This window comes from Physeter macrocephalus, chromosome 18, assembly GCF_002837175.3.
Source record: "Physeter macrocephalus isolate SW-GA chromosome 18, ASM283717v5, whole genome shotgun sequence".
Lineage (NCBI taxonomy): Eukaryota > Metazoa > Chordata > Mammalia > Artiodactyla > Physeteridae > Physeter > Physeter macrocephalus.
Window position 1 is genome coordinate 69,386,732 of NC_041231.1, and position 27,076 is coordinate 69,413,807.

The following is a 27,076-nucleotide window of genomic DNA, read 5'->3' on the forward strand; positions in this document are numbered from 1 at the left end:
CCGCGGCATGTGGGATCTTCCCGGACCGGGGCACGAACCCACGTCCCCTGCATCGGCAGGCGGACTCTCAACCACTGCGCCACCAGGGAAGCCCCCAACTTTATTTTTTTCTAGATGATGTGCCAGTTGTTCCTACATGCATTCTGTTCTACTCATTCATTTATCTATTCATGATCCAATTCACTAGCATTCTATTTTAACTACCATAACTTTGCAGGACTTCCCTGGTGGCACAATGGTTAAGAATTCGCCTGCCAGCCACACAGCACAGGGAGATCAGCTTGGTGCTTCGTGACCATCTAGAGGGTGGGATAGGGAGGGTGGGATAGGGAGGGTGGGAGGGAGAAGCAAGAGGGAGGAGATATGGGGATATATGTATATGTATAGCTGATTCACTCTGTTACAAAGCAGAAACTAACACACCATTGTAAAGCAATTATACTCCAATAAAGATGTTTTAAAAAAATGACATAAAAAATTCATAGATCTATATTTTCCTAACTCTGCAGCCTCGATGAAGATCTCACATGCTGCGGAGCAACTAAGCCCGTGCGCCACAACTACTGAGCCTGTGTGCCACAACTACTGAAGCCCGTGCACTGGAGAGTCCGCATGCTGCAACTACTGAGCCCACGTGTCACAACTACTGAAGGCTGCGTGCCTAGAGCCCATGCTCTGAAACAAGAGAAGCCACTGCAATGAGAAGCCTGGGCACCACAACGAAGAGTAGCCCCTGCTCGCCGCAACTAGAGAAAGCCCACGCGCAGCAATGAAAACCCAACATAGCCAAAAAAATAAATAAATAATAAAAATCAAAAATCCCTTTAAAAAAAATAAATAACTTTGCTATACAGTTTAAATGAATTAGACATCACCACTCCCAACCTTCACTCTTCTTTTTCAGAATTTTACTGGCTATTCCTCTATGTTTGCTTATCCATTTGAACTTTAGAAATTGCTGGAGTGGTTTAAAGAAAACTACTTGTAATTTCTACAAAGATCAAGTTAATGTAGAGATTAACTTAGCAAGAATTTACATCTTATGATGTTGAACCTTCCTACTTAAGAATATGGTATTTTTTTCCATTTGTTCAAGTCCTCTCAATAACATTTTTAAAGTTTCCTTTGCACAGATCTTGCCCATTTCTTAAGTTTACTGTTTTTTTGTTACTGATGTAACTCTATCCTATTGCTTATTATTTAAAAGAAGTCATAACAAATTTTTACAGGTTACTATTAAAATAATCTTAATTCCATACATAAGCACAATCACAGGACTAAGAGAAATTATTTTTAAAAGCAAAAAAGAAATTTTTACTTTGCACCAATGTATTCTAAACCATGACGGTTTATTTCATGGCTATAGTTTGCCCAGCTAAACTATATTGACCAGATATAGATAGACACGACCAGATGTACAGGAAAGGCAGGCCTTATGGTGGGGCCAGAAGAGCAATAAGCAGGGGCAGGCAGGTCATAAACAACTGTTCTTTTGCAATTCTGACCACATGTGTGTGAACTCCAGCTTATCGCTCTTACAAAAAATAAGAAAAAAAATGGGCCAGATATACATGGTGCACCAGGAACAAAACAAACATGTAACTATACAAGAGTTAAGATAGAAAGATAATTTTTAAAAGGAAAAGTTTTATGTAATTTCAAGTACTATTTTCACAAATTTTTGTGTTCCTAACTGAACTAAATTTAACTGTCAAACTTTCATTTTACTACAAATTACACTTTATTTACTCTATTTAGGAAGATGCAGGAGGCTCAAAAGGGAGGGGATATGGGGATATATGTATGCATATGGCCGATTCACTTTGTTGTACAACAGAAACTAACACAGTATTGTGAAGCAATTATACTCCAATAAAGATCTATAAAAAAATAAGTAAATAAAATAAAAACAACATAAAAAGGAAGATGGGGGAGTATCACTAGAAATCACAGAAGAAAACTAGGTAGCAACTGCGTTAAGATTGAGAACTCTTGGCTAAGAGTTCTTTACTTGAAGACAATCCAATGCTCTAAGACTCAGAATAAACAGAAGTTAATGTAGAAAGAGGGGGTTTATTATAGACCCAAGATGTTTTAATTACTCCAAATCCATAGAAAATGAGTATAAATAAATCTTACATAATTAAACAACTACTGTAAGAGTCACAAGAAACTGATAACACAGGTTGTCTTATGGGGAAAGAAACTGGGTAACTGGGGGAATAAGTATGGAAGGGAGAATTTTCACTGTATCCCACTTGTGCCTTTTAAATTTTGAACCATGTAAATGTACTGCCTATTCAAAAGTAAATTTAACTTAAGAGCTCATTAAACATTATAAATGACCAAATGAAGAACAATTCTGAATCTTCTACAAACCACATTTTTTTTTCACATCTTTATTGGAGTATAAATGCTTTACAATGTTGTGTTAGTCCCTGCTGTATAACAAAGTGAATCAGCTATATGTATACATATATCCCCATATCCCCTCCCTCCCACCCTCCCTATCCCATCCCTCTAGGCTGTCACAAAACACCGAGCTGATCTCCCTGTGCTAGGCAGCAGCTTCCCACTAGTCATCCATTTTACATTTGGTAGTGTATATATGTCAGTGCTCTCTCTTACTTCGTCCCAGCTTTCTCTCTCCCCAGCCCCCCACCCCCATGCCCTCAAGTCCATTCTCTACATCTGCATCTTTATTCCTGCCCTGCTACTAGGTTCATCAGTACAGCTTTTTATAATTCCATATATATGCGTTAGCATATGGTATTTGTTTTTCTCTTCTGACTTAATTCGCTCTGTATGACAGACTCTGGGTCCAACCACCTCACTACAAATAACTCAATTTCATTCCATTTTATGGCCGAGTAACATTCCATTGTATATAGGTACCACATCTTCTTTATCCATTCAACTGTTGATAGACATTTGGGTTGCTTCCATGTCCTGGCTATTGTAAATAGTGCTGCAATGAACATTGTGGTACATGATTCTTTTTGAATTATGGTTTTCTCAGGGTATATGCCCAGTAGTGGGATTGCTGGGTCATATGGTAGTTCTATTTTTAGTTTTTTAAGGATTGTAAATAGAGCTGCAATGAACATTTTGGTACATGACTCTTTTTGAATTATGGTTTTCTCAGGGTATATGCCCAGTAGTGGGATTGCGGGGTCGTATGGTAGATCTATTTGTAGTTTTTTAAGGAACCTCCATACTGTTCTCCATAGTGGCTGTATCAATTTACATTCCCACCAACAGTGCAGGAGGATTCCCTTTCCTCCACACCCTCTCCAGCATTTATTGTTTGTAGATTTTTTGATGATGGCCATTCTGACTGGTGTGAGGTGATACCTCATTGTGGTACAAACTACATTTAAAGGCATCGTCATTATATGTTCAAATTCCCTACATATGATAATTTGCTCTATAAACGCCTCTTAAAATGTAATGTCAGGAAAAGTCTATTTCTATATTAACTTATATGTGTTCTTTTATCAGACATTAAAAAGCCATTACTCCTATCATCTTTTCCTCTTTCTTTTTAGCTAATCCATGGGAGAACTAGGTTTAGCAGACAACTGTCCATTCTTGGAACATCTCTTCCATAGATCTTTCTTAATTTTTAGCTGATCTGTTTCATATTTTTTTTTTATTTATAATTTTTTGGCCACACCACATGGCATGCGGGATCTTAATTCCCCAACCAGGGATCAAACCCACGCCCTCTGCAGTGAAAGCGCGGAGTCTTAACCGCTGGACTGCCAGGCAAGTCCCTGTTTCATATATTTTTAATGCAAGCTCTCTCAAATCTTTTTCTTAAAGTAAAGAAAATCAAAATTATAAATTAGCCTTGACATTCTTTTTTCAACCATCAAAAGGCCAAGTCAATAATTACTCTATCCTACTCTGGAAAAGCATCATTCCTGAACAATTAATTCGGCCATATTTTTGCAGTGCCTCTAAAACTTTAACAATTTGATGCTAAATTCGTCTCTCAATTATACTTCAAAGCATTTGGAGAATGAAATGGCCTCACAACACCCACCCAATGAAGTATGCAGAAAACAAAGCCTTTTTACCCATGAAACTATAATGAATTATAAGTTGCTATTTAAAACAGACCACTCTAAAAGGAAAATTTATTTATTTATTTATTTATTTATTTATTTATTTTTTGCGGTACGCGGGCCTCTCACTGTTGTGGTCTCTCCCGTTGCGGAGCACAGGCTCCGGACGCGCAGGCTCAGCGGCCATGGCTCACGGGCCCAGCCGCTGCGTGGCATGCGCGATCTTCCCGGACCAGGGCACGAACCCGTGCCCCGCCTGCATCAGCAGGCGGATTCTCAACCACTGCGCCACCAGGGAAGCCCTAAAAGGAAAATTTTTAAGGGAATACTTTTTTTAAGTTACTACAGTCTTAAAAAAAATTGCTTTAAAAAAAATAGCTTTTTAAAAAAAATTGAGGTGAAGTACACATAACAAAATTAACCATTTTAAAGTGAACAATTAGGTGGAATTTAGTACATTTACAATGCTGTGAAACCACCACCTCTAGCTCCAAAACACTCTTGTCACCCCAAAACAAAACCTCATAACCATTAAACAGTTAGTTACTCCTCATTGCAGACCCCAGACCTCCAGCCCCTGGTAACCATCAATCTGTTTTCTGCACCTATGGATTTGCCTGTTTTGCATATTTCATATAAATGGAATCATACAACATGTGATCAAAAGGTCTGGCTTCATTTACTCAGCATGTTTCTGAGGTTCATCCACAATGTAGCATGTATCAGTATTTCATTCCTTTTTATGGCTAATAACAGTCCATTTTACGCATATATTACAACTGTTTTATCTATTCATTTATTGATGGACATTTGGTTGTTTCTACCTCTGGCTATCACGAATAGTGTTGAACATTGTGTACAAATATTTGAATACCTGTTTTCCATATATATCCAGGAGTGGAATTGCAGGATCAAACATAATTCTGTTTAACTTTCAAGAACCACCAAACTGTTTCCATAGCAACTGAACCATTTTACATTCCCATCAACAACATACAGGTATCTAATTTCTCCACATCCTAAGACTTGTTATTTTTCAATTTTTTGAAGTGGGTGTGAGGTGGCAAAATTAGTTTTAAGAATGTCCTAATAATTACTTAACTTCTGAAGGAAGGTAGAATGCCTGACCAGTAAGAATGGGAAATAGTAAACTCTTATTCCCCCCCTCACCCCAAGAAAAACCTCAACTAACTAGACTCTTTCTCCCAGAAAGTAAAAAGTTACCAGATATCAAGAGAATGAGAAGACAAGGCACAGACTGGGAGATAACATTTGCAAAAGACATATCCGATAAAGAACGTATCCAAAATATACAAAGAACTCTTAAAACTCACAATAAGAAAATGACCAACCTAATTAAAAAATAGGTAAAAGACCTGAACAGTCACCTCACCAAAGAAGATATACAGATGGCAAATAAGCATATGAAAAGATGCTCAACCTCATTTGGCATTAGGGAATTGCAAATTAAAAAACAAAAAAAAGAGATACCATTACACACCTATTAGAATGGCCAAAATCCAGAACATGAAAACACCAAAGTCTTGTAAGAATGCAGAGCAACAGGAATTCTCATTCACTGCTGTGGGGATGCAAATTGTACAACCACGCTGGAAGACAGTTTGGTGGTTTCTTACACAGCTAAACATACTCTTACCGAAAGCTTCAGCAATCATGCTCCTTTGTGTTTCCCCAAAGGGGTTGAAAACTTGTGTCCACACAAAAACCTGTACACAAACATTTACAGCAGCTTTATTCATGATTACTGAAACTTGGAAGCAACCAGGTGTCCTTCAGCAGGTTAATGGATAAATAAGCTGTGGTATATCCAGACAATGGAATATTATTCAGTGCTAAAAAGAAATGAGCTATTAAGTCATGAAAAGACATGGAGGAACCTTAAATGAATACTACTAAAGGAAAGAAAGAAGCCAATGTGAAAAAGCTACATACTGTATGATTCCAACTATGACATTTTGGAAAAGGCAAAACTATGGAGACGATAAAAAAAAAATCAGTGGCGGCCAGGGACTGTGGGAAGGGAGAGATGAAAAGGCAGAGCATGGAGGATTTTTAGGGCAGTGAAACTATTCTGTATGATACTCTAATGACGGATACATGTCATTACACATTTGTCAAAATCCACAGAGTGTACTGTACATACAACACCAAAAGTGAATCCTAATGTAAACTATGAACTTTGGGTGATAATGATATATCAATGTGGAATCACTGATCGTAACACACGCATCACTCTGGTGGGTGATGTTGATAGTGGGGAAGGTTATAAGTGCATGGGGGCAGAGGACATATATGAGTACTCTGTACTTTCCACTCAGTTTTGCTGTGAACCTAAAACTGCTCTAAAAAATAAAGTCTATTGGGCTTCCCTGGTGGCGCAGTGGTTGAGAGTCCGCCTGCCGATGCAGGGGACGCGGGTTCGTGCCCCGGTCCGGGAAGATCCCACGTGCCGCGGAGCGGCTGGGCCCGTGAGCCATGGCCGCTGAGCCTGCGCGTCCGGAGCCTGTGCTCCGCAACGGGAGAGGCCACAGCAGTGAGAGGCCCGCGTACCGCAAAAAAAAAAAATAAAAAAAAAAAAAAATAATAAAGTCTATTAAAAAAAAAAGTATTAGGGACTTCCCTGGTGGTCCAGTGGTTAAGACTGTGCTTCCACTGCAGGGGGCAAGGGTGTGATCCCTGGTCGGGGAACCAAGATTCCGCATGCTGCGCAGTCTGGCCAAAAAAAAGTATTAAAATATTCTTTAAAGATACTGAATATATTTTAAAAAGCTATTGCTGGATTCCTTTAAAGGACCAGTAAAGGCTCAATCTGAACTCAAAGGATTATTAGTAACAGTTGTAACTAATATTTTTATAGCAATTTAGAATGTCCCAAGTGCTATGCATGTAAATATAATCTAACTTAATTCTCACAATGACCCTAGGAATGAGATGATGTTAGTGGACATATTTCTATTTTACACTTGAAGAAACTGTGGTTTCAAGAGGGTAACTCAGACCTGAAGTACAGACATGACTCTACAGTCATCAAGACAGTATGGTACTGGCACAAAAACAGAAATACAGATCAATGGAACAGGATAGAAAGCCCAGAGATAAACCCACACACATATGGTCACCTTATCTTTGACAAAGGAGGCAAGAATATATAATGGAGAAAAGGAAGCCTCTTCAATAAGTGGTGCTGGGAAAACTGGACAGCTACATGTAAAAGTATGAAATTAGAACACTCCCTAACACCACACACAAAAATAAACTCAAAATGGATTGAAGACCTAAATGAAAGGCCAGGCACTATCAAACTCTTAGAGGAAAACATAGGCAGAACACTCTATGACATAAATCACAGCAAGATCCTTTTTGACCCATCTCCTAGAGAAATGGAAATAAAAACAAAAATAAACAAATGGGACCTAATGAAACTTAAAAGCTTTTGCACAGCAAAGGAAACCATAAACAAGACAAAAAGACAACCCTCTGAATGGGAGAAAATATTTGCAAATGAAGCAAATGACAAAGGATCAAGATCCAAAATTTATAAGCAACTCATGCAGCTCAATAACAAAAAAACAAACAACCCAATCCAAAAATGGGCAGAAGAACTAAATAGACATTTCTCCAACTGACAAAGGATTAATCTCCAAAATATACAAACAGCTCATGGAGCTCAACATCAAAAAAACAAACAGCTCAATTAAAAAATGGGCAGAAGAAGTAAATAGACATTTCACCAAAGAAGATATACAGATGGCCAAGAGGCACATGAAAAGATGCTCAACATCACTAACTATTAGAGAAATGCAAATCAAAACTACAATGAGGTATCACCTCACACAGGTCAGAATGGCCATCATCAAAAAATCTACAAACAATAAATGCTGGAGAGGGTGTGGAGAAAAGGGAATCCTCCTGCACTGTTGGTGGGAATGTAAATTGATACAGCCACTATGGAGAACAGTATGGAGGTTCCTTAATAAACTAAAAATAGAACTACCATATATGACCATAGTATATGCCACTACTGGGCATATACCCTGAGAAAACCATTATTCAAAAGGACACACGTACCCCAGTGTTCACTGCAGCACTATTTACAATAGTCAGGACATGGAAACAACTTAAATGTCCAACGATAGATGAATGGATAAAGAAGATGTGGTAGGGCTTCCCTGGTGGCGCAGTGGTTGAGAGTCCGCCTGCCGATGCAGGGGACACAGGTTCGTGCCCCAGTCCGGGAAGATCCCGCATGCCGCGGAGCGGCTAGGCCTGTGAGCCGTGGCCGCTGAGCCTGAGTGTCCGGAGCCTGTGCTCTGCAACGGGAGAGGCCACAACAGTGAGAGGACTGCGTACTGAAGGAAAAAAAAAAAAAAGAAGATGTGGTACATATATACAATGGAATATTACTCAGCCATAAAAAGGAACGAAATTGGGTCCAATTGCGGATGGACCTAGAGTCTGTCATACAGAGTGAAGTAAGCCAGAAAGAGAAAAACAAATATCGTATATTAACTCATATATGTAGAATCTAGAAAAATGGTACAGATGAACCTATTTTTAGGGCAATAGAAACGCAGACGTAGAGAACGGACATGTGGACACAGCGGGGGAAGGGGAGGGTGGGCCGAATTGGGAGATTAGGTTTGACATAAATACACTGCCATGTGTAAAACAGATCGCTAGTGGGAACCTGCTGTATAGCTCAGGGAGCTCAGCTCAGTGCTATGTGATGACCTAGATGGCAGTGGGTAGGGGGGGTCCAAGAGGGAGGGGATATAGGTATACACATAGCTGATTCACTTCATTGTACAGCAGAAACTAACACAACATTGTAAAGCAATTTTACGCCAATAAAAAAAAATTAAAAATTAAAAAAACAAACAAAAAACACATGTTCTTTCCTCCACACCCGACTCCATTTGACGGCTGTAGCACTATCCATTAGCTAACACTCGTGAAAGTCCTGGGAGTCTGCAGCTGAATAAAGGGCAAATAACACTTGTTGCAGCTTCAGTTCTACAGCAAGTGGTTTAAATTTGCAAAACATGCTCAGCATATACAGTAACAATCACAACACTCAAAGCTAGCAAGAATATCATCTTCCTCTCCACTTTTCTGGGTAACCAAAAGCCAACAGATGTTTATATAACTGGTTTATGATCTGTGAGGCTGTATTATACACTAGCAGGCGTGCCAAGGTTCCTTCGGTTCCAAGCCAGCAGAGCCTGGGAGTCCTCCATATCCACACACTCACCTCAAGAAGGATAAGGGGTTACTTGGGTCCCTTTGCAAGTTACGAAGTACTGGCATTTAATCACTTCCACTAGAGGAAGGTAGCTATGCAAAATATATTAGCAAAAGTGACAAATGAGCATAGGGAAATAAAAACACAAAGGGCAGACTTAACTCTTCATTCACCTGCAGCATTGATAAATAACTGAATTTTTATCCTAGCCCATTAAAAGGAGGGAGGAAAGCAGGCTTGTCATTTAAGGGTAGGTAGCAAACTCAGCAGTTGTGGGAGATTAGGGAGTCTTGGCAGTGGGAAGTGGGCCCAAAATAGACGTATTAAACACGACTAGGTGAGAGTTCTGACCAGCACATATTTTTAGTAATTGCACATTTATAACTTTCACATGTCCAGTTCAAAATTAGTCTAGCTATCAGTCTCTTGAAATGCCAGAAAAATGATTCCTACTCCACAGTCATCCTCATAAAGGAAAAAATCATGTAGTCAAAGCCCAGCACTGATTTTGCCACTGTGCCGGATGGAACCTTGTAACCCCTCTTGACAGTTATAACTGTCACTCCCACCATTCACCTTTACTCACCCTGCACCCCTGCCTCCAGTCAAAAGGAACTTCCTCTACACTCCATGCTTGACTTGTGGGTGGGGGTGATGGTATGGCAGCCTAAGGAAAGCAGGAAGAAGAGAAATGTGGCAGAGACTCCTGGTTGTCTCCCAATATCTGTTCCTAGCTTCATCCTTGGGAAGCTACACAAGGAATCCATTTGCTAACTAACCAGATTGAGTTAAGTTCTCAAGTAAGACTAAACTTGACCACACTTTGTTTCAGGTCACAAATTTCTCTGCTGGTATTTTCTACTGCTGTCAAATTACTGTATTACATAGACTTTTTATCTACCTCTGTTGGACATCAAGAAGCACGTTTACATGATTGTAAAAAGTCAGAAAACAAGACTGGCATAGGAAATTGTAAAAGCTCTTAAGTTATCCTTACTGTCAGTCACTGCAAATATAATTAAATTTAAATGAACCAAGGTTTTGCTCTCACATAAAAGCTCAAGCCTTTTGTTCTCTAGCACTGAAAAGACTCCTGCACCATTTTCAATATTTCCAACAAGAGTTTAACCTGTTGTCTCCCTTCTGTAGCTTTTTAAAAAATACTTATATTTTTAAATATGTATTTTTACTAACAGCAATTTCAAAATTGATGACAGTGTCTAAATCTAAACAACAAAAAAATCAATATGTAAATCCTACCCATCCTTTGAGATCCTATCAACACAAATGATTATCATGTCACAACCTATAATAGATCACTGAATCTATTATAGTTGAATACAGGATAGAGAAGGAACACTAGTATAAAAATGTAAGTTTACAAGGAACATAATATATTTATGCAAATTTATTTCAAAATTATTTCTACCCGATCTGTAAGTTGCATTCAACGGATCAAAATCTATATGTGACATGAATATGTCCCCATACTTCAAAAGCTAATAGCAAAAGAAAAAATATGATGAGTAATATCTCCATCTTGACTTTTTACTAGTGGGAATTAAAGGTTACTAACACCTTCAATGTTACATACTGAAAAATACTATACTTGCAAAAAGCATCCTGAAATCTCTTGTTTTTCATCAGTTAGAAATAAAATTATTCTAAAATAATGAAATAAACTAGTAGTTTAATTTAATGGTAAAAATTCCAAACATCATGTTAGCAACTTTTGTCTATTTTGTAAACCATAATGCATATAGCTACATCTCACTGTGCGTTTTAATATGCATTAAGTACCAAACAATATACCTGTTGACAAATCACTTCTCTTATGTGATTATTTTAAACTATGTGAATGAGAAAGGTAGAAATATATATTGACATTCACTGATTCATTCAAAAACTATCTCTTGGGAATGTGTATGTGTCTTGTCTAGGCACTGGGCTACACTGGTAAGCAAGACAGAGGAGACTGCTGCTCTCGTGGACTCAGTGTTAAGTGAGGGACTCATGTAAAGGGGAAATATGGTAATATTAGACAGTGAAAGGTACTAGGAAGAAGATGAAAGAGCATGATGTGACAGTGTGTGACTTGGAGAGCTATGTTAAAGAGAGACAGGGAAGACTTCTCTGCGAAAAACCAATAAATTGATCTAAAGTGATTCATCTTTTACTTAAAATCATTTGTTTATCACATGCCACCCCAGGATGGTGAAGAGATTTTTTAAAAATTTCTACAGACGATTACAGCTAGCCATGAATTGGGCAGGGGCCAAGAGGGTCTTCTCAGGAACCATAAGCAGCACAAGCAGCTAGCTGGTAGAGACTCCAGAGACAGGAGACTAATCCTGACTTCTCCCTAAAAGGACTAACACAAGCGCCTCTGCTAAGCCACGTAATACTCATAATCCTGGAGACAAGGCCAAGGTTTCCTAGAGGCAGTTTATTATAAGTCTATTACCTGAAAGATTAAAAAGAAAGGAAATGGTTGAATAAGACCCTGAAACAATATTTACAAAGTGTTACATTTTTTTCTGGTTTATTTTACAGAATTGGTGACTCCTCAAAGAACATGGCAAGTGTTACTCAAAGTCCAAAGAAAATGTTTCTGACTACTTGCACCTGTCCATTAGGACAGACTTTGCTTTGCGGCCTTCCTGGCCCCATTCTACAAGACATCTTTGGTATGTTCTTTGAACCCAAACATGACCATACCCTTGGCTCTGAAGAGGGTTAAGAGAGCACAGTTTCAATTCAGCTTAGTTCTTTGGCCTCAGTGTGAGAAACCATGCTGTCACGTAACCTGGAGAAAGGCACAGAATCTGAAGTTTAAGGAGTTGGTAAGATGGTGAAACTGGCTGCCTTCCTTCTTCCTGTTCTTGGTCTTCACACTGTGATACCACCAACCATCCTTCAAGTTCTGGATCCTTCAGCCATCCTAGATTCAAGTCAGAAACCTAAGAGTCACCAGAGCCAACTTCTCCCTCTCCTTCACCTCTCATATCCGATCTGTTACCAAGTCTGGGATCTTCCTCTCTACATCTCTGAAATCTGTCCACTTCTCTCAGCTCCTCTGCCACTAACCTGACTCAAGGCATTTACCTGGACAGAACTACTATAGTGACTGCCTAACTCGTCTCCCAATATGTGTACTCTCCCCCGCTCCAGTCTACTCACTCTCTGCAGTCCAAATTATCTTTCAAAACAAAAATCAAGTCAAGTTTCCCACCTACCCCTGCTCTTATTAAAACCCTTCAAATGCCTTCCATTACTTTTAAAATCACAACTATAATCACATGCGTGAAAATACAGATGAAACAAGATTGACCAAGTACTGACGAAAGCTAGACAATAAATACACTGAGTGTCTCTCTCCTGTGTATGTTTGAAATTTTCCACAATAAAAAGTTTAATGAACAACCAAAAACAAAGACAGACCATGGTTGACAAGGATTCCATGGTCTGGCCCCACCTACCTCACTTCATGCTTGTACTCTGCACCTCTGCAGCACTGGCCTAATTTCATTCTTCAACTGCTCTACGCTCCTTCTTACTACAGAGTGTTTGCACATGCTGTTCCCTCTATCTGGAATGCCTTCATTAACTCCTACTCAGAGATCAGGGCAGCCTCCCTGAGACATCCCTGCTCACTATGTCCATAACAAGGCCTTTTGTCAAATGGTGCTCATTAACTGATGTTCCTTTTTCCTAGACAATGTCACCTCAGTTTGCGAGCAAATATTTCTGAATGTGGTTAACTGTAAACTTCATAAGAGCGGAGTCCGTATTTTTGCTTATCAGTGAATACTAAGCATTTAGCACAGAACCTGGAAGAGAGCCAGCGCTTTAAAAGTGGTTGTTGAATGATTACAATATAAGACTACCAAGGGAATCGTTTTCAAATTTTTATAACAAAACACATTCTAAATTTATAAAAAATTATTTGTTATTTTGGTCTCAGTTTCCCTCAAGTTGCTACAGAGAAATCGTTCTTATTTATTTCCTTTGGAGAGTCTTTCCTTTGAGATATTGGAGTACTCAACATTCCTGTAATGGAAGTATCATGATTACCAACCAAAAATAACCACACAAATCCACACCCTGGTCTTGTCTCACTCTTCTTCATAGTTGCTTCTCCTCCTCCCTCACCCAAATCAACATCAAAGGACTAGAAGACACTTGGGGATAAATTCCCTGACAGACCCCAGGAACTTCCTTTCAGTTCCTGCTCCAGATGGCTGGCAAGCAGATATCCATTAGGGATGCTTCAGCAGAGGCCCCAGGACTTCGCTCCATTCTGCTTCCCTTGTGATTACCCCTAACACTCCTTCTGCAATATATTCCAGGCATCATCACAGGGCCATTTACTTTGTATCATGTGGTAAATTGACATTAAAAGGGCTTGTCTTTTCATTTTATCAAAACTTCTAGGAGACAGGCATAAAACAGAAGCTAGAAACTAAATCTGATTTAAATGATTTTATTTTATCATGTTAACATTCAGTGTAACAATTCATGTAACTAGAGAGTGACATCCTGAACATTAATTCAATATTTCTTAGAACTACAGGGCCATTAAGACCCTAAGAAATAAATGGCCAGCAAGGAGACTAAATTTATCAAAATATCTTCTAGACAAAAAAGCACATGAAGCATCTGGCACAGGCTTCATGAATTAATTCAGACATCATTAATCCAAATTTATAACTGAGGAGCCAAGTAAAAATTTAACTTTTATTCTATCTATGACCTGTGAAATAAATCAACAGTAGAGTCAAAAAAAAAAGAAATGTGAACACCCTCAAGTACTTGTTCATATGAAAATAATCCGTGTTAACTACAAATCACTCTTGTCAGGTAAGGCTAAACTGGGAGGACCCCCCCACACACACCGCTGCCAGGGAACACTCTAATGCTATGTAAATATGTATCTGTGAATCAAGAAAGCTCCACAGTATGTTGTTCAAACTGCTAACTGGCATTATTACTGGTAGATAAGTCTGAATTAAGAAGGTTCTTTAAAAAAAAAAAAAAGAGGTCCCATTATACTTTTAAATCGTATTTTTGAACACAAAATTGGCTTCTAACACCAGAGCAGGAAAAGTAAGAAAATTTTAGAATTCCTCTTAAGGAATTTCTTTGGGGCAACCATTCTTCATAAATTAAGTAATTACTAGGACATCCCTGGCGGTCCAGTGGTTAAGACTCCACGCTTCCACTACAGGGGGCATGGATTCAATCCCTGGTCAGGGAACTAAGATCCTGCATGCTGCATGGCACAGCTAAATAAATAATTACTAAAATTGTAAGGATAAGACTATCTACTCAAAAGCTGAATAAGGGTACTGAAAGACCTTCATGCATTTAAAAAACTTTTTTGCCAAGTTCAGTAAATAAAAAAGGTTTTACAGAAATTATCTTTTTATCTAGAAAGGAGAGTTCTTAAGACTGCCTTATCATTTGCTAATTATAAAACCAGGGCTAGAGGGGAGACCTTCTGAAAACTAGAACATTCTCTACCTGCAGGAAAGGCTGCATTTCAATTTTAGACAGATGGAGCCCATCTTTAAGGAAAGACTTAACAGCCTATTACAGGGTTTATTTGCTGATTGTCACTGGTGTCAGATGTTTGCCCTTGTATTTAACTAACTCCCCCTGCTATCATTAGTCCCATTCTGGTGTTTACTGGATGTTGAGCCACCTGCTTACATATACCAGACCACTTATTAAGTAATCTCTCTTCTGTGGCTCTTCCTCTGGTAGTTACTAGAAGACTTAGGTATCCTGTACTGCCAATTAATTGTATGCAATGGTGGCACTGACCAAATGTTTAAGTAAGCCATTCAGTGTGTCTACACCAGCCTCAAGTATCAGAGCCCTTGAGAAGGCTGTTCATGTCTATCACTCCACAGAGCTAACTTTTCTTTGGTAGAGAACTTAGTGTCAAATTCATTGTATCGGGCTTCCCTGGTGGTGCAGTGGTTGAGAGTCCACCTGCCGATGCAGGGGACACGGGTTCGTGCCCCGGTCTGGGAAGATCCCACATGCCGCGGAGTGGCTAGACCCGTGAGCCATGGCCGCTGAGCCTGCGCGTCTGGAGCCTGTGCCCCGCAACGGGAGATGCTACAGCAGTGAGAGGCCCGCGTACCGCAAAAAAAAAAAAAAAAAAAAAAGAAAAGTTCATTGGATCAATAAAATTTGCGAGATGCTACAGCAGTGAGAGGCCCGCGTACCGCAAAAAAAAAAAAAAAAAAAAAAAAAAAAGTTCATTGTATCAATATAATTTGCCTGCAAATATCTTAAAATGTGTACAGACTTTTTTTTTTTAAATCAGTCTTCTACTTCTTTGTCTGTCAGCATAATGCCTATGGGTGGAATTAGAGGACAGCTTCCAGTTCTGAACTCCCAGGGAACCAGGGAAAAGCCTTGCCTGTACACATGATTCTTCTGGTAAAGTCTGAGCTTTTTTTTTTAAATTTTTATTGGAGTATAGTTGCTTTACAATATTGTGTTAGTTTATACTGTACAGCAAAGTGAATCAGCTATACGTATACATATATCCCCTCTTGTTTTTTTAAATTAATTTATTTTATTTTATTTATTTTTGGCTGTGTTGGGTCTTTGTTGCTGCATGCGGGCTTTCTCTAGTTGCAGTGAGCAGGGGTCACTCTGTTGCGGTGAGCGGGCTTCTCATTGCGGTGGCTTCTCTTGTTGCGGAGCACGGGCTCTAGGCACGTGGGCTTCAGTAGTTGTGGCTCACGGGCTCTAGCGCACAGGGTCAGTAGTTGTGGCGCATGGGCTTAGTTGCTCCACGGCACGTGGGATCTTCCTGGACCAGGGCTCGGACCCATGACCCCTGCATTGGCAGGTGGATTCTTAACCACTGCACCACCAGGGAAGTCCCTATATCCCCTCTTTTTTGGATTTCCCTCTCATTTAGGTCACTACAGAGCACTGAGTAGACTTCCCTGTGCTATCAGTAGTTCTCATTAGTTATCTATTTTATACCTAGTATCAATAGTGTACATATGTCAATCCCAATCTCCCAATTCATCCCACCCTCCCCTTACCCCCTTTGTATCCATGTTTGTTCTCTACATCTGTGTCTCTATTTCTGCTTTGTAAATAAGATCGTCTATAACAATTTTTTCAGATCCCACATATATGCGTTAATATACAATATTTGTTTTTCTCTTTCTGTAAAGTCTGAGCTTTAACCCCAGCCAGCTTCAGAATTATTCAGTCCAAAATACAGTGCCAATTCTGCAGAAAGGGCTGTGATCTTCCTGAGCACAACCAAGACAATTATCGTTATCAAGAAGCTCCTAGATCATCAATCCAGAATGCAAAAGAAACAGGTTAAGGACACTAGAACTCAACCTACAACAATGTAACAGCTGGGGCAGGCAGGGAAACAACTGCAACAGTAAGCTGATCAGCCTGATCACTTCAGCAGGGATAGGCAGCTCTTTTCTAGCATGGTCACTGTCACCTTTTTTATTTTATTTTTTAATTTATCTTTTTTATTTATTTATTTTTTTGCGGTATGTGGGCCTCCCACTGTTGTGGCCTCTCCCTCTGCAGAGCACAGGCTCCGGACGCGCAGGCTCAGCGATGGCTCACGGGCCCAGCCGCTCTGCGGCATGTGGGATCTTCCCAGACCGGGGCATGAACCCGTATCCCCTGCATCGGCAGGCGGACTCTCAACCACTGCATCACCAGGGAAGCCCTGTGCTACTTTTAAGAAGTGACACCAACCAAGACGAGATCCATAAATCCTGGTCCCAGCCAGACAGTAAAATTCTCTCCAAATAAGAGAAAAGGGGTAATCACCTATGTATTGTCTTTTCAAATTTACATATGAAATAACACCAGTCTACAATATCATTTGTAAACACAAAAAAACCATGATGATATATGTATGACATGCTAAGGATCAAGAGCAAAGAAAGAACCGCAAAAGCATGGAAGAGGCAGCACTGGTTTTTGTTTGTTTTATTTTGCTGCTTCTCCTAAAGTTAACTGTTTAAAGGCTTTGACTTTGATTATACACTTTAATAATGAAGATAAATTTGGATTTCATTCAAAAGAGTAAATATTAAGCAACACACTTTCAAATGCATAAAAAAATCATTGATTAGGCAAAGTCCTTAAACAGTTCTAGGAATGGATGACTTGACAAAAATGTGAGTTATGAATCTGTTTGCATTTCTTCCTTCATTAGGAATCATTTGGGGGAGTTCCCGGTGGTCTAGTGGTTAGTATTCGGCGCTTTCACTGCCGTGTCCCGGATTCAATCCCTGGTCAGGAACTGAGATCCCGCAAGCTGCGGGGCATGGCCAAAAAAAAAAAAAAAGAAATCATTTGGCCACTGGTTTTACAGATCTGCATTTTATATCAAAGTTAATAAACACATTTAGGGACTTCCCTGGTGGTCCAGTGATTAAGACTCCACGCACTGGGAGCCCGGGTTCGATCCCTGGTCAGGGAACTAGATCCCACATCCTGCAACTCAAGATCCCGTGTGCCGCCCACGAAGATCTCGCACACAGCAACGAAGATCCCACGTGTTGCAACTAAGACCCAACACAGCCAAATAAATAAATAAATATTTAAATATTTTTTTAAAGTTAATAAACACATTTTATATAACTGATGGTTGCTGTTTTCATTAGTGTTATTAGCATATAAAACAGACCTGATGTAATCAACTGTTTTTACCCTTTTGATTTCCTGTTAATAAATTTTTCTAACGCTTTTATACATTACCTATAAAAAAACTGTAAGTTATAATATGACCATTAAAACAAGGATAATTCTAGGGTAAAACCTGACTGTGAAAGCTAATCACTGGAGCACATATAAAACATCACACCCTAATCAGGCAGTATACTTAAAAATATTCCTTGACATGAAGGATAAGATGTTATAAATTTAAATAAACTTAAAGAAATTTAAGGGCTTCCCAGGTGGCACAGTGGTTAAGAATCCGCCTGCCAATGCAGGGGACATGGGTTCAAGCCCTGGTCCGGCAAGATCCCAAATGCTGCGGAACAACTAAGCCCATGCACCACAACTACTGAGACTGTGCTCTAGAGCCCACAAGCCACAACTACTGAGCCTGTGTGCCACAACTACTGAGCCTGAGCTCTAGAGCCCCAGAGCCACAACTATTGAGCCTGCACTCTAGAGCCCACGAGCCACAACTACTGAAGCCTATGCGCCTAGAGCCTGTGCTCTGCAACAAGAGACGCCACTGCAGTGAGAAGCCTGCGCACCACAATGAAGACCCAACGCAGCCAAAAACAAAATAGAGTTAATAAATTAAAAAAAAAAAAAGAAATTTAAGTATACCTCATTTACTGAGAATCTTCAACCATAATGGGAAGCTCTGTAATGGTTAATCCTAGAATTCACTTGAGATAACCAGATGTGAAACTCACAAGTAGGCTAATTTGTTGCTATATTACATTACCCCAGACTGTCCTTTTGCAGCTTCTTTGCCATTTTCACTGCTGTATTTGACGTTGCGTATTACCCTTAATTGCCCCACCCTCAATCTCTTGGTTTTTGTTTTGCTGAGAATATAGAACACCCACGTTTCCATCTCTACATTCACCTACCTACCTGCATCCATGCCCACATACCCTGCCTTTCCTTCTGGCACTACAGAGGCACTATCTGTGCTCCAGGTGAAAACCAACCCCTCCATCGGTGCATTAGATCTTCTCTCTGCCCTACTTAAGGACATTGCTCCAACAATTCTCCCCCCCTCTCTTTTGCATCATAACATTTTACCTCTCTCCCAGATCAAATCATTTCCATCATCATAAAACATGCTTTAATTTCTCCCTTAAGAAAAAATAAAACAAAACCCTCTCGACTCTACATCCCCCATCTATCTACTGCTCCTCTTTATAGCAAAATTATTCAATAAAATTGTCTATAATAACCAATGTATATTCTCCTTTACCCACTCTCTCCTGAACCCACCACAAACAGAATTTCCATTCCCTTATCAAGGTCACCAATTAATGACCTCCAATGGTCAACTCTCAATCTTCATCCCACTTGACGCATCAGTAGCCTTGTCATGATGACATTCACTCTGCGTTGAATCAATCTTTCCATGGCTTCCAGGACACATACTCTTCTGGTTTTGTTGCTCCCTTGCGTGCTACTCTTAACTCCTTGCCTCTAAATCATGCAGTGCTGAGGGACTTGGTCCTCAAGTTGTCTTCTCTTCTATACCTACACTCTCTCTGTGATCCTGTCCAGGCTTGTGCCTTAAAATACCACTGATAGGCTGACAACTTCCAAATTTATATCTCTAACCCATACTTCTCCCCTGAACACCAATTTCTATGTATAGCTGATCTTCTCCCCATCCCAAACCTGCTCCTTCAGTAGTCTTCTCCATCGCAGGAAATGGCAGCTCCACCCTTCCAGTTACTCTGGTCAAAAACCTTAGGGCCATCCTTGACCCAACTCACATTTCACACTCAACCAATTAACAAAATCTCACCTTCAAATATAATCCAATTGTGACCTCATACCACCTCCTCTGCCAGTATCCTGATCTAAGCAATCCTTAGCTCTTACTTTGATTAAAGTAGCAGCTCCCTAACTGGTCTCCCTGCTCCCATCATTGCCCCTTTGCCGACATAGGCTATTCTCAACACAGAAAGAAGGGAAACCCCTTTTAAACTCAGATCACATCCTTCTTCTGCTTAAAACCCTCCAATGACTCCCCATCTCACTCCAGATCCACATCCTCATATTTCACTGCCAAAGCCCTTACAAAGACTTTGATTAAATGAGATTATATCTTGTAAAGCTCCTAACACAGTACCGGGCAAAAAAGCACTTGACTAATAACAATGCCCTTCCTCCCATCAGTTTCACATCCGGCTGCAGTTAGTCACTTAGTGCAGCAGTTCTCAAAGACTCCTGAAGGGCCACAGGCCTCTGAGGGGCCAGTACTATTTTCAGATTAATACTAAGATGTTATCTGCCTTTTCCACTCTTATTCTCTCAGGTGTATACAGTGGAGTTTTCCAGAGGCTACATGATAGGCAATGATGCCATCACTCTGACAACTAATGGAATGTGTGCGTGTATAGTCTTGCGTTATCTGGAATTTTCTAAGATAACAGCTTTAGGGTACAAATGTTTTTCAGAGATTAACTCAGTTTCATCTCAGTTCTGCACTCTTACCAGCTATCATCACTTACACATGCTATTCCTATAAACTGAATGTTGTCTAACATACGTATCATTAACTTCAAATTCTGAAGCTTTGCTTATGCCTACACAAAAACACAAGCAGTACATTTTGTTGTTTTATTTTGCAATAATGTTTTTAAATTTTTAAAACTTTTCTAAATTTAAAAATTTTATCTAAAACTGCTATTTTAACATTTTATGCCTGTAACATTTTATTCCCAAATAAAAGAAAATGTGTCTATAATAACTTTTTTAGATTTAAAAATGAATTGTTTCCTTAAAAAAGGAAGGTTAGAAGACACGATTTCTCAAACCACAGCTGTACCATCCATGTCTAAAGATGATGAAAAAGATGAAACTGACCATAGCAGGGAGTTGTCTGATTCATGAAAGAGGAGACTATGCCAAGAAAACTGGATGAAACTGAAATAAGAAACAAAAATACGATGGCTTGATGATGTTAATTATTTACCTTATCGTGTCTTATGCAATGACATTTTCTAATATTATTATTGAGGTACCATTCTGAGACTAATAATTTCAAAGTTTTGTTTTGGTTATTTGTTTGTTTGTTTGTTTATTTATGGCTATGTTGGGTCTCCGTTGCTGCGCGCAGGGTTTCTCTAGCTGCAGCGAGTGGGGGTTACTCTTCATTGTGGTGCGTGGGCTTCTCATTGCTGTGGCTTCTCTTGTTGCGAGCACGGGCTCTAGGCACACAGGCTTCAGTAGCTGTGGCTCGTGGGCTAGAGCTCAGGCTCAGTAGTTGTGGCACACAGACTTAGTTGCTCCACAGCATGTGGGATCTTCCCAGACCAGGGCTCGAACCCGTGTCCCCTGCGTTGACAGGTGGATTCTTAACCACTGTGCAACCAGGGAAAACCCATTCAAAGTTTGTTTGTTTGTTTTTTTAAAAGAGCAATTACTGCTATTTATTTTAGATTTTTTTGATGTGGACCATTTTAAAAGTCTTTATTGAATTTGTTACAATATTGCTACTGTTGTATCTTTTTGTTTTTTTTTGGCCCCGAGGCATGTGGGATCTTAGCTCCCTGACCAGGGATCGAACCTGCACCCCCTACACTGGAAGGCAGAGTCTTAACCACTGGACCACCAGGGAAGTCCCTCAAAGTTTTTAAAAAAATAATATTTTATATATAGTGATTAAGCGGGATTTATTCCAAGGATGCAAGGACAGCTTAACGTCTGCATATCATTGAATGTGATACACCACCTTAACAAAATGAAGGATAAAAATTTATATAATCATCTCAATAGATGCAGAAAAAGCTTCTGACAAAATTCAACATCATTTATGATAAAAATGCTCAACAAAGTGGGTATAGAGGGAACATACCTCAACATAATAAAGGCCATATATGACAAACTCACAGATAACATCATACTGAAGGCCAAAAAACTGAAAGCTTTTCTTTCAAGATCAGAAACAAGACAAGGATGCCTACTCTCACCACTTATTTCCAACATAGTACTGGAAATCCTAGCCAGAGCAATTAGGCAAGAAAAAGAAATAAAAAGCATCCAAGTCAGAAAGGAAGAAGAAAAACTGTCACTATTTGCAGATGACATGACCTTACAGAACACTCTACCCACCAAAGTTAAACAAATTCAGTAAAGTTGTAGGGTCCAAAATCAATATATAAAAATCAGTTGCATTTCTATACACTAACAATGAACTATCAGAAAGAGAAATTAAGGAAAAAAAATCCCATTTATGACTGCATCAAAAAGAATAAAATACCTAGGAATAATTTAACTAAGGAGATGAAAACTATAAGAAACTTAAGAAGGGCTTCTCTGGTGGCACAGTGGTTAAGAATCTGCCTGTCGATGCAGGGAATATGGGTTTAGCCCTAGTCCGGGAAGATCCCACATGCCACAGAGCAACTAAGCCCATGCACAACTACTGAGCCTGCGCTCTAGAGTCCGTGACCCGCAACTACTGAAGCCCACACGCCTAGAACCCGTGCTCCGCAACAAGAGAAGCCACTGCAATGAGAAGCCTGTGCACCGCAACAAAGACTAGCCCCCACTCACCACAACTAGAGAAAGCCTGAGTGCAGCAACGAAGAATGCAGCCAAAAAAAAAAAAAAAAAAAGAAAGAAACTAGAGAAGACCCAAATAAATGGACAGTTATTCCATGCTCAAGGATTAGAAGAATACTGTTAAAATGTCCATATTACCCAAAGCAATCTACAGAGTCAATGCAATGCCTATTAAAATTCCAATGGCACTTTCCACAGCAATAGAAAACAACAATCCTAAAATGTGTATGAAACCACAAAAGACTCCAAATAGCCAAAGCAATCTTGAGAAAGAAGAACAAAGCTGGAGGCATCATGCTTCCAATTTCAAACTATATTACAAAGCTATAGTAATCAAAAGAATATAGTACTGGCATCAAAACAGACACAGATCAACAGGAAAGAATACAAAGTAAAGAAATAAACCCCTGCATTTATGGCCAATTAATGACAAAGAAGCCAAGAATATACAATGGGGAAAGGACAGTCTCTTCAAAAAACGGTGTTGAGAAAACTGGACAGCCACATGCAAAAGAATAAAACTGGGCTACCATCTTACCCCATATACAAAAATCAACTCAAAATGGATTAAAGATTTGAACATAAAATCTGAAACCATAAAACTCCTAGAAGAAAACATAGGGGGTAGCTCCTTGGCATTGATCTTAGTGATGATTTTTTAGATTCGATACCCAAAGCAAAGGCAACAAATGCAAAAATAAACAAATGGGACTACATCAAACTAAAAAGTTTCTGCACAGCAAAAGAAATCATCAACAAAATGAAAAGGTGATCTATTCAATGGGAGAAAATACTTGTAAATCATATATCTGGGGACTTCCCTGGTGGTCCAGTGGTTAAGACTCCATGCTCCCAATGCAGGGGGCCCAGGTTCAATCCCTGGTCAAGGAACTAGGTCCTACATGCAACAACTAAGACCCAGTGCAGCCAAATAAATAAATAAATATTTTTTAAAAATCATATATCTGATAAGGGGTAATATCCAAAATATATAAAGAAGTCATACAACTCAATAGCAATAAAAGAGCTGATTTTAAAAACAGGAAGAGGAACTAAACAAACATTTTTTTCAAGATGACATCCAAATGGCCAACAGGTACGTGAAAAGGTGCTACTCATCAAGAAAACATCAATAATCACTAATTAACAGGGAAATGCAAGTCAAAACCACAATGAGATATCAGTTCAGACCTGTCAGAATGGCTGTCATTAAAAAGACAAGAGACAACAAGTACTGGATGTGGAGAAAAGGGAACTTTGTGCACTGCTGGTGGGAATGTAAATTGGTTTAGCCACTATGGAAAACAGTATGGAGGTTCCTCAAAAAATTAAAAATAGAACTACCATATGATCCAACAATCCCATTTCTGGGTATATATCCGAAGCAAACAAAATCACTATCTTGAGAGATACCTGCACACCCACGTTCAATGCAGCATTATTTACAATGGCCAAGACACAGAAACAAACAAAGAGTCCATGAATGGATGAATGAGGAAAAAAAATGTGATACACCCCCCCACACACACAGTGGAATATTATTCAGCCATTAAAAGGAAACCCTGCTCTTTGTAACACTGATGGAACCTCAGGGAATTATGCTTTGTGAAATAAGTCAGACAGAGAGAGACAAATACTGTATGATCTCGCTTATAGGTGAAATCTAAAAAAACTGAACTCGTAAAAACAGAGAACAGCTTGGTGGCTGACAAAGGTGGGGGTGGGGTGGGGTGCCCATGGTCAAAAGGTACAAACTTTCAGATTTTGGGGGTTTTTTTGGCCACACCGCATGGCTTGCGGGATTTCGTTCACCGACCAGGGACTGGACCCAGACCACAGCACTGAAAGGTACCAGGGAACTAGGTGGCTAACCACTAGGCCACCAAGGAACTCCCCAAACTTTCAGTTTTAAGAGAAATATCAATAAGTTCTAGGGATGTAATGTACAGGATGGTGACTATAGTTAACAATATTGTATTATATATTTGAAAGTTTCTAAGAGAGTAAATCTTAAAAGTTCTCATCACAAGAAAAAACATGTTACAGTGCAGAAACCAGAAAGACCTCACCTTAACCAAGCAATCAAGGTTAATATCACCAGTAATGAGACACACTGACATCATGTACCCTTTTTTTTATGGTGGTTTTGTTTTTTACTGATTTATTTATTTTTGGCTGTGTTGGGTCTTCATTACTGCGCACGGACTTTATCTAGTTGCGGTGAGTGGGGGCTACTCTTCGTTGCGGTGCACGGGCTTTTCCTTGCAGTGGCCTCTCTTGTTGCAGAGCATGGGCTCTAGGCGCACAGGCTTCAGTAATTGTGGCCTGTGGGCTCAGTAGTTGTGGCGCACTGGCTTAGTTGCTCTGCAGCATGTGGGAACTTCCCAGACCAGGGATCGAACCCATGTCCCCTGCATTGGCAGGTGGATTCTAAACCACTGTGCCACCAGGGAAGTCCCCATCAGGTACCCTTTGATATGATGCAATGACAAGGGCACATCACTTCTGTGATATTATTGCCAAAAATGCATGACCTCAATCTAATCATGAGAAACCACCATTAGACACAAGCTAAGGAACATTCTGCAAAATAACTCACTACATACTCTGTGTGAGACTCAATTTTCTTCAGACACTTATATTGAAAGATTCTGAACGCAGTAATGAAAACCCAGCTATCTTCAATTAATTCAGACATTGAAGAGATCTGTAAAATACCACCACTCTTTTCACTAATCTCACATTTGCTTCTTATTAATGAGCACTAGAGGAAGAGGGTGGTAAATGGAGGGTGGCCAATTCTTTAAGATGGTTGGTTGCCATATTCCAAAAAATGTGTACTTCATGAGACTGGAGAAAGATAAGCCAATAATTATTACGGTTGCCAAATATTATCTTCTTTTGTGATTTAACAATGTCATTTATAACAAGAGTGGAACATTTAAGTAAATTTTTCATCCACTCAATGGGTACATAAACATTAAAATGTGTATGCAGAGTTCAGATTGTAAAAAATGTTTATTATACAGGAAAAAACAGATTATAAAATTATATTTAAATAAATCACAATGTTATAAAAACTAAAAACCATAATGATTAAAGAAAAGAATTTCCTCCTTATGTTTTAGAAGAAATTATTTGGAGGTTGAAAAGTATTTATCTGCACAACAATTGTGGGCCTACTATGTGAAGAGCACCATGTAGGTACCACGGAGGATAAACTATGAGAGACACATTAGAACTCTGGTAATTTACAATCTAGTGGGCTCAAAAGAGGGGATGTTTTTTTCCACATTTGCTATAGTGAGTGTGAAATATCTTTATAATGGAAGAAAACTAATAAAACTGCCTTCAAAAGTATTTGGCTTTGGTATTCAAAATTTGCCCCAAAAAACCATGTTTCTGATAAATTCAACTTCTTCCCACAATACACATGTGCTACCTCCGGGATGCATGATCAGCTGCAGCTAAGGGTGACAATGAGCAACAGATGCTGCTGAAGTTGGTACAGATTATGCTCCTATAATTGTATCACAGCCTCTCATTCCACCTGCTTTGTTGTGTTTTGTTTTGAATGCTGGTGTGGGGAGTCAGTTTTAGAAACATATTTTTATTCAAATTTCTCTATTCCACTCATTTAACTCCTTTTGTGGATCTGTCAAAAGAAATTTGTATTCTTTCTACCTCTGTACATTATTTTACCAGAAATATCACAGTAGACAGGTATGAACACCCTTCTGGTTTCAGGTCCCTTATCTCCCTGAAGTGGCTAGACAGACCATGTCTTAGGTTACTTCTACGTTTACAAATTTAAAGATTCTATAAACTTAGGTCCTACCTCCTTCCATATAAAGCCCTTTCAAAGTAAACCCACACAGCTCCATTTATGCATTAAGTCCTTTCTTTCCCAGTTCCTATATTTTTGGATCACAGTCCACACCGAAGTCTATCTTTGTGCAGTTGTGTTAGGCTGTTATGATCAGGATCTGACTTTTTTTATGCCTGCACAATTTGCATTAATGTAATGACAGCAAACTTCTACTCACCCTTCAATACCCAGATTTACTTCTTTCCCAGTGTTTCCAACTTCACAATTCAGCACTAGGCACTCCTCTGTAGCCTAAAGCCTTCTGTAAAGGGTTTTCTTACAATACTTATATTGTAACTATCTGTTGACCATTGTGATTCCTTCAGTGATTCCAGCCTTAGTAGCAATGGCTAACAATTCCTGAGTGCTCAAGATGGACTGGGAGGCACTTTATCTATCTTCCTTCACTCAGGTTTCATAGCAACTATAGGAATTAGGCACGATTTATTCCCATTTCACAGATGAAAAAACTGACTCTCAGCTTCCCACTCTTCTGATCTTACACGATACTCCCCAATCAGTCCCAGACCTTGGAACATCTCCACTGTTACCCTTCCCCTCTCCAGCTCCTATGTGAAAAGG

General features: G+C 39.4%; 1 protein-coding gene across 5 annotated transcripts in view; it reads right to left on the reverse strand.

The window, feature by feature from the left end:
• NUDT3 (nudix hydrolase 3) overlaps positions 1-27,076 on the reverse strand; it is a 129,083-nt gene that overhangs the window by 82,025 nt on the left and 19,982 nt on the right. For 3 of the 5 annotated variants that reach the window (XM_028478573.1, XM_028478574.2, XM_028478572.2), the window contains exon 2: positions 9,920-10,000. The exons of the other annotated variants lie outside the window; for them this stretch is intronic. In XM_028478573.1, the coding sequence (XP_028334374.1) occupies positions 9,920-10,000 (81 nt within the window). The remainder of the gene's footprint in view (positions 1-9,919; positions 10,001-27,076) is intronic. 5 annotated transcript variants of the gene reach the window in all.